General features: G+C 42.2%; 1 protein-coding gene across 11 annotated transcripts in view; it reads left to right on the top strand.

Annotated features, from left to right (window-relative positions):
* Window positions 1–21,121, top strand: part of Sgms1 (sphingomyelin synthase 1) — a 258,253-nt gene that overhangs the window by 214,521 nt on the left and 22,611 nt on the right. For all 11 annotated transcript variants that reach the window (XM_060388375.1, XM_060388385.1, XM_060388374.1 and 8 more), the window contains one exon: window positions 9,896–10,735. In XM_060388375.1, the coding sequence (XP_060244358.1) occupies window positions 10,113–10,735 (623 nt within the window). In that variant the 5' untranslated portion in view covers window positions 9,896–10,112. The remainder of the gene's footprint in view (window positions 1–9,895; window positions 10,736–21,121) is intronic.

Below are 21,121 nucleotides of genomic sequence, written 5' to 3'. Positions count from 1 at the left end.
AATGAAGCCCCTAACCTCATATGTGATATGTGTTTTATATATCATCTATGGCTGGAAGATTTGTAGTCCCTGTTTATTTAAAGTCTTTATCAGATTCTAAAGAGCATTTCATATTTGTGCTCTGCATCATTAACAAAATAGTCGGTCCTGTGATGTGTGCTTATCTTTTTACTTTTGGGATATTTTGTCTGTAGGTTTAAAGCTGGGATTTGTACAATTGTACCATCTGTGTTACTGCTAGAAACTTTAAACACTTGTAGACTTGAGAAAGAACTTCAGTTCTTTTCATGTTACACTGTAATCTTCCCAAGAGCACAGAGCTTATTTGATCTAGCCTAGCCATGCTGCTTTAGAACTTGTCTATTTAAAAAATTAGAGTTAACAAAATGTAACTAAAAGGAAAAATAAAATTAAAAAAAGGAAAAAAAATTATTTTAGCTTACTTTTTGTTAACTAGTTTTACAGCTTATATATTTATAATTTAATTGTAACTCAGTAATCACCACTGATTAAATTTCTCATTTTATTGCATTGGAACAAAGCTTATTAAAATTTTATATAAGACAAGGATATGATTCCAGTAGGGCTGATCTCTCTAGTAAGTGGTGTTCTATGTCTGTTATCCGGGCTTTTTTACTTCCTTGGAGTCCTAGAAATGGTGAGATGGCAGGATCGCTTAGATGTATAACAATTGCTATATTGCTAGTGATCTGTACATTAAAATCATAAGGGGATAGGGAAGAGAGTGTCAGTTGATGGCCCACAAAACAGAGGTTGTAGGTCTTGGAGTTTCAGGATGTGTTGGCCTCCTATCAGAGGGACTTTCAAATATCCTTTAGCACTTGATGGCTGCTGGGGCAGCCTGTCATCTCATCACTGCTATGCTGCCACCTGGTGGTTCACACCTTAGCTCAAAGGCAGGGCCAGAGTGTCAGTCTCTTGGCAACCCGAGTCTGTGCTGTGGTGCTGCTTTGCATCACGGGTAAGGCTCTCAACTGAGTTTTGTGGGTTTTTTTTGTTTGTTTGTTTGTTTGTTTTAATACCGTTAATTGATAAAGAGATTGAGAACGGGGGTGGGGGGAGGCTGTAGATGGTTTTGCTTACCAGATCTGAGAACCACGGAATCATGGATAACTGGAGAGAAGCTGATGAATGGTTGCTTATTTCCAGGAGTTGGCACACTTGCTGCCTGGGAAAAACACAAATCTGATGTGTCTGCTGTGCACGTAGGTGTGCAAAGGGAAAGACCTACTCTTGAAGTCCTCAGTCCTGCTTCACCCCCCAGAAAGAACAGAGGGGCAAGCTGAGTTAGTACAGGGCAACCTGGACGCGGAGCTTCTGTGGCCACGAGTGCCCGCACACGCGCTGAAGGGCTGTTCATTCAGAAGCTTCCTTTGAATGGTCTCTGGTCTGAAAATAGTGAATTTCACTAGCGATCAAAGAAGCATTCGAAATGTATTTTCGAAGAGACATTTGATATCTCCTATCTGGGTCTCCGAGCTTTTGCTAATTTTAAACCTGGTGTCAGTCCCCAGGGTCATGTTCTTTAAATGGGCTTCTTTGTCTGCTATGGTGGGTCGAGTCCAGCATGGTGTGGACTTTCCGCTGTGAAATGGAGACTTTCAGCTAACCAACCAGCGGGTGTTTCTGTTTCTCAGTACACTAGGGAAACTTTGCATAGGAAATAACAGATTCTATATTAATTAGGAAGCTGTTCTCTGCCTGCCTGCACCTCAGCTCAAAATGGGGTAGTCTTCAACTGAAATGAAAGCATGCTTTAAGATAGCTACTTTTACTATTTGTGGCAAACATGCTGATTATGGCACCGGGTTTCCAAAGTTCATAGATCATTAACAGCCATGATTCAGAGTCAAAACAATATTTCATAAAAAGATCATGATTGAAGAAAAGTAATTTATAAATCAAAATATGTAGGACATTTTCATACTGTATGAGAGAAGGAAGAGATATATTTGAAATCACCTTAGAGAATCCAGAGGAAATGCTTACTACATGTAAGATATATGTAAGATACACATTTAACCTCTGGTACCACGAGTCTCATCGTTTATACAGCATTAGAGAGGCACCAGGCCTATTGCAAGGGAGTAGAAGGAAGTACACTCCCAGTCATGCTCTCAGACGGCAGTAACAGAGTGATTGTGAATGTTCTGCTTCCGGTATTGGTCCTCCAGGCAATAACAAAGACTGAGTGTTATGACTGGAGTGATGTGGACGAGCCCATCGCGTTGAAAAGCAGGATGGAGTGTTTGTCAGTTGTTTGTCCTTGCTGTCTCTCTTTTCCTGAAGATAACATGAAATAATAATAGAATTATTATATGTTTTCAGCTACTGTTTTGGAGTGCTTGGTGAACCCTTTTTGTTTGTCAAATTGTGTCCCTCGTACTTCAGTGGTTTGTTTTTGTTTTGTGCCGTTTTGAACAAGACAACATGTAACTATGTAGCCTTGGCTGCCCTGGAACTTGTTATGTAGACCAGGCTGGTCTCCAGCTCATAGAGATCTGCCTGCCTCTTCCTCCCAAATGCTGGGGTTTCTTTTCTTTTTCTTTTTTGATTTTTTGTTTTTGTTTGCTTGTTGTTTTTGGTTTTTGAGTGGTTTTTATGATTATTTCTACACTTTAAAAAGATACTACCTTTTTCCCTTTTTTATATCTTCTTGAGCAGTTTTATGTGACGAACTTTCTCTACAGAATATAAAAGCCACATGCACACACTCACACAAACTGTGCTCACTCCAAAAAGGGAACCAATGACAGACTTAAGTAATGATTGTAGCAGAGTCCCCTTGGTGAACCAGTGGGTTTTTGTTGGGACTAACAGGAGCCCGGGTGAGAGTTTACTTCAGGAGCAGGTCTCCTCAAGTGCAGAAAAGCCCACCCTAGGACATTGGGAAAGCTGCATCTCTGGGGCCTCCATGGCCGGTCAGAGCCTTCCCGCCTTACTGCCTCTTCTAAGTTTCAGCCTTCCTGGTTTTACTCCTTAGATCTTGTCACTACTTTTCTCCCTGGTGCTACTTGGAAGGCTGTTTAAGTGGGCTATACCCAGATATCTACCTTAGAATGCTGTACTGAAGGAAGCTTTTTGCTCTTGTTTGCTTGCCACAGTTCTGGGAATTAAACTTGGGGCCTCACACATACCAGGCAAGCGCTCTCCCAGCTGGGAGTATACTACCACTATATTCCCAGCTCTCTCGGGTTTTACAAAACAACCTAAGCCAGTTGGGTCTTTTTCCACAGCCTCCGTTTACTTTTGTGACAGATTCACAGTTAACATGCCTTTATGTTCCAGTTAATAAAGTGCAGTGTGTAGAGAGTGGAGCTCTTACTTTTCAAAGGAAGTGTAGAAGGCACAGAGAGCAGTGTGGTAGGAAGGGAGAAGCTCTTTTGGCTGGATGACATTAGCACTGTGAGCATCTGCTCCTGTGAGAGCTGCTGGAATTTGAAACATTGGTTACGCTCTGACATTGTCCAGTGCCACTAGAGTGAGTCCAAATCCAAGAATGACAGATTAACAGGCAAACAGTACAGGAATCCGGCTGGCTCCAGGCAGTGACAGCTGATGGTTGAATGGGAATAGGTTCTCTTCCAGTTTTTGATAAGTGCATTTTAAGAATCAAATCCCAAGGGAAACTACAGTGATGAGCTTTCAGAGAGCTATGCAAGGTTCCTCCATCATAACAACCAGAGAAGAATTTTCAAGGGATCCTTTCCATTTTGTAGCTGCCTGAGTGGACAGATACTTGAGGGAATTCAAGGGTGTTTTCTCTTCGGGACAGTGGGGACTGTCCGAGCCTGGAGTTTTGTCATGCGTGTAGGTTTAAGCTTTGCTGGTGGATTGGCTCACTTCTCAGTTCTATTGTTTTATTTTTTATTTTTTAATGAAGGATTTGGGGTTCTGTTTACAGATTCTAGTTATGTTGTGAATTCCATTTTGTATTTCTAAAGAAAGCCACTGTTGTACTTAAAAGAACAACAAAAGTTTTTTTTCTCTTCCAGACAAAAGTAAAATATACATCTCAGATTTTAAAATACTAGGAGAAAAAAAGCACATTATTTTAACAGGAAGTTAACAGATATGCCTTGACTTTATACCATGGTATTTATCATACATGTGTATTAACAAAATTGATGCACTGATTTATAGCAGGTGTTCTCTTCATAAATCTGTACAATATAAGTATTAATATAGAAATGTGGGATAGTCTTTAGTGAAACTTAGTCATATGTTGCATAATGAATTTTTAATGTATTTTTAATTTTTTGTTATAATAAATGATACCTTGGAGTCTCTGGGTACTGAATATTTACAGAATCACCCTGTCCTGAAGTGTCTGGGTTGGGGGGGGCTTTGCTGGTGATGGGGGTTCTCTAAAGTAGAGGGAACCGTGGTTCGTAGCACAAGCTGGCACAACTGCTTTCTTGTCATTATATCTTACTAATTTTGCAAACCAAAAGTCCCCTCCCCCTAGTACATTGAGGGCTGCTCCATTTCAGTGTAATTTAATCATTTGTGGGAGTGGAGAGTTAAAAAGGGAGACCATTAGATGAATTGTAGGATAGCCACTGAGAAAGGGCACTTCACAGATAGTATGAAATCTGAGCATTAAACACGTTTAAATGAACAAGGTCAAGTGGAGACTGGAAGATGTCACCAAGTGCAAAACTTCTCAGAGCCAGCATCTTAGCAGTCTGGGTAGACCAGAAGGACGAGATGTACGTTTTCTAAAGCAAGCCCTCCTCAAAGCTCTGCGAAGTAGGTCAGCATACACTTAGCTGAAGGAGCTGCTTTCATAAGGGATGATTTTATCTGTGAACCAAAGCTGGACTGTGGAATTGTGAGCATTGCATGTAATAGCAATTGAAAATAAAGGCCAAGGTAAAGATTACAGCGTCAAAAGGAATCTTTTAGGCTCCCCAAACTGTAGAAATAAATATTTTTCTTTCAGCCTACATTATTACTCTAATCTACCTTTCATATATAATTTTATAAATTTTATAATTTTATAAATTCTCCTTACTTAAATTAACTTTTCAAGTACTAAATAAGAAGACATACAACCTATTAAAGTTGCTTTGGAAAAAAGCATTCAGCAGATAGCCAAATGGAGTTAATGGAGAATTAAACATTTCATTCACTGAAGAGGTCAATTAGGTTATTGTTGAAATTTTTGGAAAGTTCTAGTAGGTTTGGAAACCCTTATCTAAACCTTAAGCTTTTGTAAAATGTCAGTTTGTTTCATAGTAAAGTGATATGATTTATTGATTTATATTTTATTTTTTAATCAATTCCTAATTCTAGTCTTTTGGGGGAGGTGTTGTACTGTTGTAACAGGTCTTTGAGACAGGTCTTGTTCTCTAGCCCAGGCTGGTTCCAGCTCACCATCCTCCTGTCTCAAACGCCCGAGTACTGGGGTTGGTATCATAAAGCTTTAATTTTTAAAACCCTGATTCCCACTTAATTCTGGTGGCACCATCAGAATTCTGGTGGTGAACATTCTTTTGTTAACATTAACGCTGTTTTATTTCTAGACACTATTCCAGGTAACAAGGCCATGTAATAGCTTCTTTCATAATTAACTATAAATTCATTATACGGTGCTGTGGTATATCATTGAAAGGCTTTTATAATATTAAAGACTAAAGTATCTATTTTAAGAACCTGAACCCAGTTGAATTTTTATGTAACTGTTTTTCACTTGGTTGTGACCAAATAGAAGGCCCTGCTGGGCTTCCATCCGATAGTGAACATGTGCTGGTCTGCCTTTAACTAATAGAGCACCGCCACTGCTTAGCACTCTTGAGACGCCACTCTCCACACACAAGGCTTTGAGGCTGTTGGCTGTCTGGCAGCAGGAATGTCCCCCAAAGCCCTGGAGCTGTAAAGCCGCATCTTCCCTATGTATAAAATTTTAAACAAATCAAAATCTGAGTAGACTTTAACATTAAGGATGAATGAGAGATCCCATCCCTCTACTATCTGTCAAATTATGGAATATTTCAGGAGGAAGTGCTGACTTCAATCTCCTTCTTGTTATTTCTTCCCCACATTGTGCAGTAAGTCCAATAAGCTCGGCTGTGAGTTAGCCTAGCTTTTCTGGATGATGGTAGTTGTTGCTCAAGCTGACCTGTCTTCTAGGTCAAGCTGTGAAGACATTTTGCCTGTCTCATTCTGGAAATGCTTCACTATATCTCTACTGAGTGAGTGAAGCCAGGGGAAAAATGAGCTTCTCACTTGTGCATCTACAGCCAGGTCCTGGAGTCTCTAAACAAGGTTGGTAGCAGTGGCCATTGAAAAGCTAAACCACTTTCTAGCAGGTCACTTCCACAGAAGTTACTTCTCCCAGTGCCTAACTTCAGCTTCAGTTGCAGGAAAACAGCACAAGTGTACTTGTTTCCAAGCTTCAAAGCTTGCTTAAGAATAAAGGTCTGTTTCCTCGTGGAGTTAGAAAAGTGTCTTTAGCTCTGCGTTAGAGAGATGGGACATTAGAAATGTTACCTAGAAATGAGAGCTTCCATAAGCATTTATGAGGTGTAACTGCGGGCCCAGCTGGGCTTTGGAAAAGAAGGTAGGACATTATTTAAAGAATGTGATGCTTAATGGAGGAACTTGTGGCTTTTATTCCTTTAACCTGACTGGATTTTCGTAATGATTGTAGCCTGTGTGGAAGTGGGTGGGGTAGTTATTCGTCTTGTTTTTTAGATGAAATAGCTTAGGAACAGGTAAAGGATTTCAATAAGGCACCCGTGTTGGCTGTCTAACATGCTTACCCCACAGGATGTGTTCTAAGTGCTCCCATACACAAACACACTGGATGGTTAGATTCTGTTCTGTGTCACGGAAGCTAGTGAGGAAGGAATTCAGAGGATGGGGGAAACTGTGGACATGGAAGACCTAGGGAACACTTGTACTAACTGTCAAAGAGAAGATGGGATTCCAGGCCGGGGTGCAGGGTCTGTGTTCAGGAGAGAATGCTTTTGTGGTCCTCGGTGGCTACAGAATGGGAAATGTTGGCCTGCCTTGTAGCCTGTGTTGCAGAGTTCCTCTTGCTGTCAGAAATGGCTTGATGGACTGGACCTCGCAAGATTGTTGTTTCTCTGTTTAGTCAATGCTTGAAGTGCTTGCCTTGCCAGAGAGATGTTTTGTTCTATATCATTGGTTTTCAACTTGTGGCTAGCTACCCCTTTGGGAAATCACCAGTTTCCTAAGGGGTTGCCTAAGGCCATCTGCATGTGAGATATTTACATTACGATTTGTGAAAGTAGCAAAATTACAGTTATGAAGTAGCAATGAAAATAATTTTATGCTTGGGGGTCACCACAAGGGTCACAGCATCAGGAAGGTTGAGAACCACTGCTATACATTAAATTGTCTCCCACAATTTGATTGCTATCTGTTTTGAAGTTTGTCATCTCATAGTAAGAGTTGGTTTGTCTACTTCTCCATCTTGGAGAAGTGATAAAAGTCTGGCCTTAGTGTAGTATGTGGTCCTGACAGTTTCAGATAGTGGCACACTTCCTGTACTGGTCCTGGAATGGGGAGGATGAAAAACTCGGGGAAAGCCAGTGTCCCTTTCCCTTGGGCTTGAACATGAAATCAAGATTTTTTTTTTCTTTAGTATTCTCTAGCAGATGTTGAGGGTTTCACTGGCACTTGCCCTAGATTTCTTGAGGAGTGCTTGTGGAGAGACCTTGGGTCTCATGCCTAGGAGACAGACCTCATGTACTGCACAACCTGTGCAAAGACTCAAGTTTGATAAGCATGCCTTCAGCACTGTGGGCCATCCTTACCACATTTGGCATTTCTCAGCAGTGGCTAGCAGTGTGCAGAAAGTCACAATGACTGTCTTGTTTTCAATATTAGTGAGATTATTGGATTTATTTCCCATTAAATAGTCTGTACAATGCTAGGGATATTTGTGATAATATTGGCCAGTTATTGTTTGAGTGGATTTTGAGCCCTGGGACGTGAAGACTGTAGCTGCTTGAAATGGCTGCCTTTGTAAGGCTCGCAGCTGCTTCTGGGAGTCCGCAAGTGTCCTCGAGAGCATGGCAGGGAGGTTATATAGTGCCCGGGACACTGGGGCGCAACTGGGTTGTGTCTTTAGGTTGGTGCTGCCATTGGTGCTGTTGGATTGGGAAACTGGGAGAATAAATGCTGTCTTTCCTCACTCTAGAATCAGATTTGGGGATAAATGTGAGAGAGACTAGTTAGAGAGAAAAGGGAGTGGGGGAGGAGGACAGCTTAAGATAGTCAATGCAAGAAGTCTCTGTGAGCATTTTCTCTACTCGGGAATGTGTCCGGTATTTAACATCCTAACGTGTACATATTGGAAGATGACAGTATGCGCTGAGTGTACTTCACTGAAGAACGGTCCTTCTGAAGTACAAGAAGACACCTGCCCAGATACTATCCCATGAAAACGTTCTTAGGAAAACGATGTCACTGGTAATTTCCAGCTTGCAAACTTTTAGGTCTGTGGAAAGGTTTCTGTGGTTAACACAATAATCGCATCAGAGTAAATCCAACTGGTAGAGAGAAAGTCAACAGAGGCTGACGAATACGATTAATAATTTGAAAAGGGATAAGAAAGGACCAACAAAATCCTCTGAAAAATCACTACTTACAGAGCTCAGCTGTTTTATCTACTTTCATATATAGACTCAGTCATTGCCAACAACCCTATGAAGAAAATGGTTCATTGTTACTACACCCATTTTAAAGATGAACAAGCTAAAGCCCAAACAATGGGCAAGTAGGGGAGGTACTGGAACCAAAGCCATACTTCATAGCTATGTTGTTCTGATTTTTTGGGGGGGTCTTCTGCTTTAAGCTTTTCTTAGTTTTTTAGGGACTGTTATAAAAGTAGTAGGTGCTTATTAAGGAAGGCAGTGGCAGAAGAATGGGAATGCACTCAGAATCATCAAGTATAACTTAGCTGCTGTGTCCTCCCGCTTGCTTTTTGCAGTGCTGTGTATTAATTAGTCAAGGATTGAGGTTGTGTCTGTTTTGTATGTCTGCATAGGTGGATCCTGCTTTTGAGTGTTCCCTAAAGCATAGGCCTTTGATTGTTTTTACACCACTGGTTAAGTATTTTAATCAATACATACCCTGGACTTATATCCCCCCTATACATTCAACTATGGGCAAGTCATTTGACTTTTATAGAACTCAGCCTCTTTTTTAAATGAGAGGTGGATCAATTCTTTCTCTCTCTCTCTCTCTCTCTCTCTCTCTCTCTCTCTCTCTTTCTTTAAGTTATGGGGATCTACAGAGGTGTGGAGGGACTGAGGATAGAAAGGTCAACAAAGCCTTGGCCTCTGCCTGTATGTCAACCCAGCCAGCTGCAGTGGAACTCACTCCCGTATTAGGCTTCATGTATGTTTGGAAAAAGTGAATTTTGGGAAGAAAAAAAAAAAAGTATGGCCCAGATGGTCTTATGTTCAACATTTCTACGATTTTCTTCTGTGACACCTAAGTTGTCATGTATTGTGCATATTTCCAACATTCCTCACCAGAGAGATTAATAGATTAAACCAGTTTGCCAGATTGTCTCACATTATGTCGTGGAAGTGTGTTAGGTACAGAGAAACTCAGGGGTCTCTGCTGAGCAGTGTCCAGAGTCTGCTGAGTTGTTAAGTACTCCTTAGGAGACCCGTCCACTGCTGCCTCTGCCCTCACATATTTCCAGGTCAAGTTTAATGCTCTGTCACCAAAGGCTGGTAACCGGGGAATGAGCAGTGTATGAGACTAGCACGTTTGAAACAGAGTTCCCCAATGGTTGTCCTTCTTTCATTATGCACATTGAGCCTCTTTGTATTTTGAAGGAACTGATCTGGAAATCCCATGGTCCTGACCTTTTCTTTTGCTCCCACAGAAGGAAGAACCCTGTTCAGAAATGAGTCAAGTTAATGTTCGGACACCGTTGCACAAAGTGTTTTAAAACTGCCCTGACCATCTTGCCAAATGAGTCTCTGCTCATGAGACCCAACAAGATGAACCAGCCAAGGAGGGATAGTGTCCTGCCCTGTATGGACAGTGACTGCTGACGTCGGAGAGCAAGCTGGGGGTACCGAGTGTTGTCTGCCAGTACCATGAAGGAAGTGGTTTGTTGGTCACCCCAGAAGGTGGCAGACTGGCTGCTGGAGAATGCTATGCCAGAATACTGTGAACCTCTAGAGCACTTCACAGGCCAGGACTTGATCAACCTAACCCCAGAAGATTTCAGAAAACCCCCGCTGTGCCGAGTCTCGTCTGACAATGGGCAGCGGCTCTTAGACATGATAGAGACCCTAAAGATGGAGCACCATATGGAAGCACACAAGAATGGCCACGCCAATGGGCACCTCAGCGTTGGCGTTGACATTCCCAACCCCGATGGCAGCTTCAGCATCAAGATTAAACCCAATGGAATGCCAAATGGGTATAGGAAAGAAATGATAAAGATCCCCATGCCAGAACCGGAGCGCTCCCAGTACCCCATGGAGTGGGGCAAGACTTTTCTGGCCTTTCTTTATGCACTTTCCTGCTTTGTTCTCACTACAGTGATGATCTCAGTCGTCCATGAACGAGTGCCTCCTAAGGAGGTGCAGCCTCCACTGCCGGACACGTTTTTTGACCATTTTAACCGGGTGCAGTGGGCCTTTTCTATTTGCGAAATTAACGGCATGATCCTTGTAGGACTCTGGTTAATTCAGTGGCTGCTCTTAAAATACAAGTAAGTAGAGTAAGCGTCGTAAGAGCCATCAGTGATGGCTGTGCCGTTGGCTATCTAGTCGTTCCTTGGAAATGAAATGCACCAAGTGTTGAAAGCAAAGCTTAGTGATTCCCCTTCCTTTCCATGTTGAAACCTCACACCCCACAGCACTAACTGAAGCTCCTGCAGCTTGAGAATGCGTGTGCGTGCTTGCTGCCTGTTTGATACAAGATTCCCCCAGAATTAAGACTGTGAGTAGTTACAGTGTGTGTTTTCAGGTAGTAGGAAAGAAACACTTAAGCATCCTCAGAGAGTGCAGGCTGTTGAACAACAGTAGACTGGGGTGGGGGGGGGTCACAACACTGCTTAATCTTGGTTGCTGTTTAGGTGTTTACTTGGCTGGTGAATTGTTGGCAGTTGGCTTATATGCTGTAAATAGTGGGATATCTCCTACCCCACCCTCAACCCCCATCAGACCCAGAACCTTATCAGTAAGTATTCATAGTTTTTGACATGTAGAGTTCAGACAGCTATTCTACAATGGCTTTGGTGGGGAAAAAACTGATGTCTCATTTAATTTAAGCAAGCAGAATGTTACAGAATCTGTATGATTCCACCTTAGAGACTGTGTGGCACTTAAAACACTAAGGGGCTATCCTTGAGTTTCTCAGTAAGTACCTATATTTAGTTTTAGCTGGATCCAATGTGATTTTTCTTGTCCTAAGCTCTCTAAACACAACAGGGACCTCTTAAAGGGAGCTTTCACTTAGATAAACATCTTCCCTTGTTTTAATTAATTGTCCTGTGCTTGGTGTCTGGTTTTCTTTCTAGTGGAACATCTTTGTGGCTTCCCCGTATGCAGTTGGAGATTGGGAGCATCAGTAGGAGGTACCACTGTGCTCTGGCCACAGCACAAGCTTACTGCCATTGCCTCAAATGTCACCAAATCCACATAGCGAGCAGGGCCGTACCTGGGACTGAGGCCAGATCTGGGCTGTTTCCCTACAGACCTGGAGTTGCCACTCTTTCTGGGGATGCTAGTGATGATGGTAGACTGCTTGCCTGAGCCAGAGAATGGCTGGGTGTTAAAGAAGCCATATCTAGAAACAAAATACAGGTGGAGAGTTTCAGTTGAGCTTTTTTGAGTGCTTTCCTGTTGTTGGATAAACTCTTAGTTGATGAAGTCATACCTGCAAGTAGAAAGGGAAGGCACCTGCCAGCTCTACCAGGGAGACCGTCTTTACTCTTCACAAGCCATTGACGTAGCCAAGGGTTTATGTGGGACCAGTTTGACAATTTGATAATTTTAGTAGAATTTGAAATAGAATTGAAATTGATGAGCTACGCTGCCTTTGAGTTGCTGGGGGAAAAAGTTGTTGTTGCTTTGGTTTTGAGAGGAATCGGCTTCAGGAATAAAGATGTTTGGAATTCTTGCATACATGCTGTTGACTGACAAACTTTAGTCCTGTATTTCCCTTAGGGACATTTTTCCTTTCCCTGTAAAAGCCCATTGAAAATATTTCCCACGCTTTTCCTTCAGAGAGGGGAGGGGAGCTCAAATTAAACTACTAGGGTTTTTGGGGGTTTTTTTTGGGTTTTTGTTTTTTGTTTTTTGTTTTTTTCTTTTCCTTCCTTAAAATTTGCTTTGATTTTATAAGTTCACTTTCTGGTTTTTCATCAAAATTTGTACACACAGATAAATTTACTACCCCAGATGATTCTATCACAGAATTGAGACTTTTATGATTTCAACCTTGTTCTAAGGAAACGTCTTAATCACAAGACTAATTTCTTTTAAATGTTTCATTTTTCTAGTAGGGCATTTTCATAAAATCTGTTTTTCCTTCAACTTTCTAATTTGGCATTCTGGCACTTACTGCCACCACTGTACTAATGTATTTATTTAAATAGTTCAACATCAGTAAACCAGTCAGAATAGTGCTGGGTTAGGCCACCTGGGTTCTAGCCCGAGTTATGGCTTTATATGCCTACCAGGTAACTTAGATGAACCTTTTCATCTCAGGGGCCTTATTCCTCTCACAGACAAAACAACAGCTTCTCCGTCGGTTTGTCCTAGCAAACTTTTTAAATTGGCCCTGGCATTGCTGGGTAAGCTACTATCGTGGAATTTGATTAGTCAGGTAATTTGAACTTGAATGCGTCCAGGTAAAGCTTCTTTAAGGCCCTCACTCTGGCTTTCACCTTTGAAAATAGACTGTTGTCCTCAGCATCCCCGCTCCTGTCTGTGACCTCTCCCAGTGTATGTGGCACCCCAGACATGGATTAGGTGGGAGGCTACAAACTGATAGAGCAACAGGTATATGCTGATGACTGTCATCCTGGCTCTCATCAGGAAGGCTAAGACTTGTACTGTTCCATAGGTACACTGCCCCCTAGCACCCACCCTTGTTTCCAGTTCATTGGCTCTTGCTTTGTAACATTTATCCACTGTTTTGAAGACACGGAACTTCCTGGTTATGGGATGTTCTCCTTGACTTTCCTTGCTTCTGTGTTTGACTCTTGTGAGTTTGGCCCATCTCTGTAGCATCCACCAGCTGGATGGTTTACCAATAACCATTTTACTCGGCTACTCAGAATCAAAATTGCTTGGCTGGTATAATGTCCCAACAAAGCCCAAATTTTCCCCAAATTATTCTGACTTTAAGAACCCCAGAGTCCTTAAAAAGCCAGCCTACCCTCTCTCCTTTGTACTTTCTATCTTTAAAGAAAAGATAAAGCCAAAAAGGATAATGTACTAATTAAGAAGTAAGATCGCTGGGATTTGGGCCAACATCCACTACCAACAGGCCCTTTATAGCCAGACGTTCAGGGTTCTGAACACCTGGGTTCCGAATTTGTGACATTCAGCTCTGTCTTATGTTGTATACAGTTGTCCTTTTCTGTGAAAATAAGTTCTGAACTTCTTTTGGTTTTTAAAATTGTAAATAATGTTGTCTCCCATTTAGAATTGGACTTTCAAGCCACTGACTAGGAAAAATTCCCGGGAAATCTCTGCCTTTGTGTCAGACTTCACTGCAAACCAGGTACCCCTGTTTTAAGAAAGAACCATAAAGAACATTCTGAGCTTGGAGACTGATGGAGCCAAGACTTAGGTCTCAGTGTATGGCTCTCAGCTAATGGTGGCACGCCTGCATGTTTTCTGTGGCCCCACCCTGTCAGTGCATTGCAAACCCTACACGGAGAAGACAGCACTGTAGCTTACAAGTCAGGGTTTCTTACAGGGTGAGCATAAGACTGAGTGTGTTCATTTAGGTGCCTCAGACTCTCCTTGACTGAAATCAGATTTGGGACTAAGTTTTCTAACTTTTCCCCACCATCCCCCTCCCACCCACCCCGTCTCTAGAAGCAACAACAGTCAGTTGGTCTTGTCTGAGTTCAGTCTAAGTTGTCTGAGTTCAGTCAGTTCTAATTCTGTCAATTCTGTGTTTAGGAATGTCTCCTCTTTTTGTTTCTGATTAGGGACGTACACTGTGGAAACAGAAAAAGAAATAACTTCTTGTCCGTGAAGCTCAGGGCTCTTCACAGTAGAGTTGAAGTCTGACCTGTTTACCTGCTGCAACTCCTGTACACTGTAGCTCATATCACTGTCCTTTCTGTCAATTCCATGTGTGTCTCTTTAAAATTTTATAGATTTTAGCCCGATGCCTGTGGCAGAGCCTGGTGCATGTAAACACAATGTGTTCATTTTAAACCTGTCCATTCATTCAGCTTGAAGTCAGTGAGCAACCTACTGTCTGCCAGCCGTGCTAGCTCCTGGGGAGAGCTGGGGAGAGAAGAGAGCCTCCAGTGAAGTACTCAGAGGGAGGCAGAGGGAGGCAGGCAGTGGACAGCTGAGGCGATGCCAACAGCTAGTGTAAGGAAGCTAGAGACACTCAGCCAGCATAAAGGCTTGGGCATGCTGGAAATAGGGCTGAGGTGATATTTTCAAATTGGGTCATTATCAAAGGCCACTGATGAGGTAGCAGCTCAGAAGACACTTGAGTCAAATGAAAGACAATCCCAGATAGCTATTTGGGAAACAATGTTTCAGATAGGAGACATAGCTAGCTGTTTGATGGTAGGTTTGTTTCTTTGGCTCAGTTGACCCCAGAGTATTTGTAATGGCCCAGTGAGCTAGGGGAGAGCTGTGACTTAAGAGTCTAGTGAGATACAGACAGTGTCTCAAATGGAATCAGTTATGTGCAGATTTAATGTCATATGTGGTAATGCCGCAAACATACTTGTATTTTGGAAGAATTATGTAAGGTCAACAAAATGCTCCATTAAGGCACTTACTACCAATCCTTAAAACTGGAATTTGGATCTCAGAACCCATATGGTGGAAGGAAAGAACTGACTCCCACAGGTTATCCTATGACCTACACACACACACACACACACACACACACACACACTAAATATGCAAAAATTAAAAAAAAATTATATGGCTGCTTTGTAGATAACACTATATAGCAAGAGCTGAATCCAGAGAACTGTTTGAGATACCAGTTGCTATAGTGAGCAAAACTGGTTTCTGTTTCATTATGTTTCTCATACAAAGCTTTGAATCTGCCCATGATACCCTGATTTTTATATTTGGCTTAAAGAGGGAGATTCCACTAATTGCCAGAATTCTCATAATTGTTGTTGAATAGATTTTCTTTGGAGCAAAGTCAAGTAGTCCATATCCTGTGCTGTTTTTTTCTGCTGTAGTTTGGGGGCCAGCCCTTCACTTAAAAAGAGTAGAATAAGTCAGGCATTTGGGTGAGGGACAGATAATCTAAGAGTGAATTGATGATACCAGTAATGACCGACCGGTTGTGTAAATGTTTGAAGCAAAAGTGAAAAGTGTGTTGGATGATAAAGTAGACTCAAAAGAGCTCAATGGTAGGGATGTTTGGGGATAAGGGAGAACTTTACAGCTTAATGAGTGGGATTTGTTGATTAAGTGGAGATGATCCTTAAAATGATCGGACAGATCCTGCTTATGACCTTCCAACATTTGTATTTAAAAGTGTCCCCCACACATACAGTCCCCAGGGTTGCTCTTCTGGGCTGATCCTTACAGTACTAGGATGAGATTTAGTGTTTACCCACAGCTTGTATTCTGGGGTCAGAGACCTCTTTAGGAAAAAAAACTAGTTTGGGGTTTTTGTTTTGTTTTAGATTTGTGTTTTTATGTATATGTGTTTGCCTGCATGCATGTCTGTGTGCCATGGTGCCTGAGGGTGTTGGATTCTCTAGAAGTGGGTTTTTTTTGCGTGGTTCTGAGCTGCCACTAGGCATCTGGGAACAAAAACCCAGGTCCTTTGCAAGAGCAGCAGTACACTGAGCCTTTCTTCACTTTCAGTTTGAAAAGAGAGAGCAGAGAGAGGGAGCTGGGTGAAAAGTAGACAGTTGAAGTTGGTGGTAAGTGAGCCCAGACCTTGCTCGTCCTAAAGCACTTCTACCACTGAGATACACTGCCTCATATTTTAGTCTCCAACCAAAGTTATGGATTGGGGAGTCTTGTATATTTGGTAGATTTTTGCCACCATAAGACTATAGCATTCCCCCCTCTAAGACTAGAATTGAATTTCTGAGGATAGGATTTTGGGACTGATTGGCAACTGTGTCTGTCTGATCCCGATTTGATCATTTAAGTCTGTTTGTTATTAACAAATAGGACTGCCCACTAACATCTGTCTTTCCTTTTACTCTAGTTCAGTTTCTTCAGTGCTTATTTTTCACTGTTTAGCTGACTATCAGAATACTCATTCCTCTTCAGTCTCCATGGTGGTTTATAACCTCAGATACTGTGAGCACATTGTCCCTTGTCTTCTTGTCCTCTGTGGTGATGATTAAGTACCCGGTGTAGATGTTTGATGTGAAAGAGTTCTTTCCAGGTTCCTGCTCAGTAGATTGTTTTCCAGGTTCCCGAAGAGTCATTTCCTAGGGTCAATTCACTTTATCAATACTTAGTCTTACATTATGGTAGACCAGAAGGCTCTTTGATAATTGGCCTTCCAACATCCTTTTCTGTTTAGTTCTTTACCCGGCATCATTGCAAAGGGTGTAAGTGGGCATCTCTGAAATCTCTTGGTTAGCTGAGTGACAATTTGCAGGAAAAATAAAGAAACTAATTTGATTCAACACAACTCACTAGTCAGTGTTGGTTCAGACTTCTGGAGTCTGACCCCAGGTAGTTCATTTTAGTCACATTTCAGCAGAGCACAGTTTGGTAACATTTTATTCTGGTGACATTTCGTTCCATCCCACATGCACAACAAAGCATCATAAATCTCTCACCAGAGATAAAATAATGGCAACATTATGTTCACACTGTTCTCTGCATCTCTGGTTTTAAGTGGGTTCATTTTGCCTTTTATATTCCAGCAAGCCCAAGGAGTCCCTTTATTCCCTTCTCAGCAGTCTGTCATACATGTATCTTCATGTGCTTTCTTCCAGCAACCTATTAGTGCCAAGCGAGTGGGTGTAGGAAGAGCCTTTCTGATTTATAGTCGGACAGCCACCTGACTACTGTGGTCAAACTACTGACCTACTTATTTCCTCTCCTACAAAATGAGAATGGCAGTAGTTTCTTTTTGTTTGTTTGTTTAGTATTTTTTGTTTGTTTGGTTGGTTGGTTTTCAAGACAGGGTTTCTCGGTGTAGTGCGGGCTGTCCTGGACTTGCTTTGTATACCAGGCTGGCCTTGAACTCACAGAGTTCCTCCTGTCTCTGCCTCCCCGAGTGCCATGATTACAGGCTTGCAACACTGCCCCAGCTTTGATAATAGTTTCTATATTGTTATGATGCTCAGTAGAAATAATTTACAGCATTCTACGGAATGCTTATACTCAGGCTGGTGCTTCCCAAACCTTTCCTAGGAAAGAGCTTTTCTAGTCTTCCCAGTTTTCAACCCAAACATCTTGACTTTTTTTCTTTGATGCTGTTTTTTACCCAACACCTGGTGTGCAAATCTGATTCTTCTCACTGCCTCTGCCACTGCCATACCTCCAGCTGCTGTCCCCTCCTACATGGGGTGTCACTAGAGCCTCACACTCATCTGTTTCCCCTGGGCCAGTCAACAGTCTGTGTATGCAACGCTGAGAGTCAGCATACATCGTTCTTCTGTCCCATGTATCACTAAAGTCATTGTCTTTATCCTGACCTAAAGGTTCTGCAAAGCCAAAGCCAATGGTTCCTTTCTAGACCACACACAATGGTCTCATGAACTTTGCTCACCAATTTTTTTGTTTGTAAGTTTGTTTGTGTTTTGGTTTTTCAAGACAGAGTTTCACCGTGTGGCCCTTGCTGACCTGGAACTTACTCTGTAGACTAGGCTGGCCTCAAACTCAGAGATCCACCTGCCTCTTCTCTCAAGTTCTGGGATAAAAGGCGTGTGCTGCCTCCACCATCCAGCTTCTCCCCAGCTTTCTGATAGGTCAACAAATGGTTAGGCATACTGCCATTAGTGCCTTCTTTCAAGATGTGTTCTGGCTGTCCCTGAGAGCCCTGGGTGTTATGGGGATCCTTTGATTCACTGCTGGCCCAGCTTCTACTTAAACCCTCAGTATTTAAAGCCTCCTCCTGTGGGGTCGAATACCAAAGGAGTGAAATGTCTTTGAGTTGGATTTTTTAAAGTTAGGAAGACATTGCACATATATGTATATCTGGGCTTGGGTATCTGGATGCATTCTACCATCTTGCCTTTGGAGATGCCCAAATTCTAGGTTGTAAAGGTCCTTTAGGAAAGCATTGGTTTTGATTTCTTTGTTGCAAGTTTGGTCTTGCGCTTTCATCTGTTTAACTGGCCTTTCCTTTGAGTGTTCCCTGCAGCAGTCCTGAGTTTTGCTGCTCTGCCTTCTGGTGCCCTGGAGTTATGCAGGCTATAATGAGTGTTGAAAGCCCCGTGTTAGGCATGAGAAGGGGAGGGGAGGGAGGGAGGAAGGTGGCAGAACTCACTGTCTCTAATCTCCATTGATTTTCAGACCTGTTTGAATGGATGGAGCCATCTCAGCAAATATTTTAAATGAAAATGTGAATACAAAAAAAAAAAAAAGATGTGGGGTGGAGGGAGAGCGAGCATCTGGGCAGATTAATTCTGGCAGATAAACGAAAGGGCTTACAGGGCAAATGTGTGTGCACAGAAATGGGGAAGGGCTGTTGGGAGTCAGAGACAAAGCTCCAAAGCAGGAATGGTATGGTCCGCCAGTGCTGGTGCCTCTGGTGATGGCAGTGGGCTCGCCAGTCTTAGAAGCACAAATTATTTTGCTTTCATTGGAGTTGTGGTCGGGTTATTAATGCTGTGAAGAAAGTAGGAGAGGATAAAAAGAAATGGAGCTTCCTTAGTGGCGGTCAGCTCTAAACTGAATATCTGTGGCAGGTTAGATGGCAGACATGCTCTAGAAGGTAGAATACAGACAGTCCAAATGGCACACAGGTCCTACCTACAGTAGCAGGGACTTTGCAGGTAGTGGTCAAAGAGCTTTGGGTGATAAAATAGAAATGTGGAGATTTTCTGAAGAATGGGGTGGGGCAGAGGGGAGCAAGGGTGGACCAAGGTAGGAAGACCTAGGGTTTTGTGCTCTTGGTGAAAGCTGTAAATAAATAATATCAACAGCCGCTTGGTTGTTTCAAAGAAGGTAACCCTGAGTAGATTTCAGTGTGATCTTGTTGAAGCTGCTGTAAGTAAACACCGTAAGCCACGTTCTCATCAGCAACAGTTTATTTTCTGTTCTGGAGGCTGAGGAGTTCAAGGCTGATCGATCTTTCCTAGGTCTCTAGGGGCTCTTTGTAGCCAGGTCCTCCTCACATGGTAGAAGAATGCAAGCTAGCTCTCTTTAATCTTTTAAATAGACACTTAAACCTCATTCCTCAGGGCTTAGACCTCAGGATGTTATTTATCACTGTGATCAGATTTTAGCATGAACTTGAGAGACCTACAGATAATGAGACCATAGAGAGAAATAAGATTTACATTGAGGACAGACTGATACAAAAAAAAAAGTCACTGGAAATTTGGATAAAGTGGAAGGTTAAGGAAGAGAAGACATAAGAACGATCAAATATAAACAAGACATATATTTAATGTATGAAACTACTGGACTTCTCAGTGGTATAGTAATTACTGTAGTTGAATGGTGTCTTAGGACTTCTCTCGCTGTGATGAAACACCATGACCACAAAGCAAGCTGGGGAGGAAATGGATTATTTGGCTTACTTGTCCATATTGTTGTTCATAATTGAAGTCAGGACAGGAACTCAAACAGGGCAGGAACCTGGAGGCAGGAGCTGATGCAGAGGCCATGGAGGTGCTGTTCATTAGTTTGCTCCTCGTGGCGGAGTGCTGTGTACTGGTCTGTTCCTCATGGCTTGCTCAGCCTGCTTTCCCATAGAACCCAGGACCACCAGCCCAGGAATGGCGCCGCCTGTAATGGGCTGCCCCCCCCTCGATAAATAATTAAGAAAATACACTACCAGGCTATCTGATGGAGTCATTTTCTCAAGTAAGAGTCCCTCCATTCAAATACCTCTAGTTTGTGGGTCAAGTGAGAATAGCCAGCACATAAAGAGATTATCAAAAATGTTTTATAGAGTTCTAGTACATGAGAAACATACAAAACATGAAATGAAAAATTTGGATTAAGTAGCTCTTAAAATCTAACTAAAGTATAAAGTGTAATAGAATCTTAACTCACCTGTGGGTATTTAAAATGGTATTTCTCATACAATGTTAAGCATTTTTTGGTCTAATTATTATGTCTTATATAACTACACTTCATTTTGGACTCCATGAGACTCAGTTTTGCCTTCTGTGAAATGAGAATCATAGCCAAGCATTGCTGGGTCATTTTAAGAAATAAATGAGGGTTGGAGAAATGGCTCAGTGGTGAGGATCCCAGGCTGCTCTTGCAGAGGATGTGGGTTTGGTTATTAGCACCCACCGCAGGTGGCTCACAACCACCTGTAATTCTGGTTTCAGGCAACTGTCAGGCCTCTGCAGGCCCCCATGAGCAACGGGCACCCATGAAGTGCATACACATGTATGCAGATCCTCATGCATACTTATAAAATAGAAATAAGCAAAACAGAATAAATGGCACAAAGCTTGAAGGCGTGAAGAAAATATTTGGCAAAATTCCCTGCTTTTTTATAAGCAAGTTTTGAATCTCTTATAATAAAGCAAATGCTAAATTGAAGTAAGTAGTGTGATACTCATTCTTAATTCTCTTCTGTTCTGTTTCTTGCTAGCCCATTTCCCTGACACACTAAGCAGGAAGGTAGTGCCCCGTCCTCCTTTTTTCTGATGAGGAAGCACATGTTACAGGAAGTTTATGGAAATGGCTGAGGTCACCAAGTCTTTGTTAAAGGTCAAGCTAGTACGTGAGTGGCGGTGCCTCCCCATGGAGGGCATGCCTGAGCA

The sequence above is a fragment of the Meriones unguiculatus genome, chromosome 1, assembly GCF_030254825.1.
Source record: "Meriones unguiculatus strain TT.TT164.6M chromosome 1, Bangor_MerUng_6.1, whole genome shotgun sequence".
Lineage (NCBI taxonomy): Eukaryota > Metazoa > Chordata > Mammalia > Rodentia > Muridae > Meriones > Meriones unguiculatus.
The sequence above is the reverse complement of the archived record's forward strand: the minus strand, read 5'-3'. Positions and strand labels throughout refer to the sequence as shown.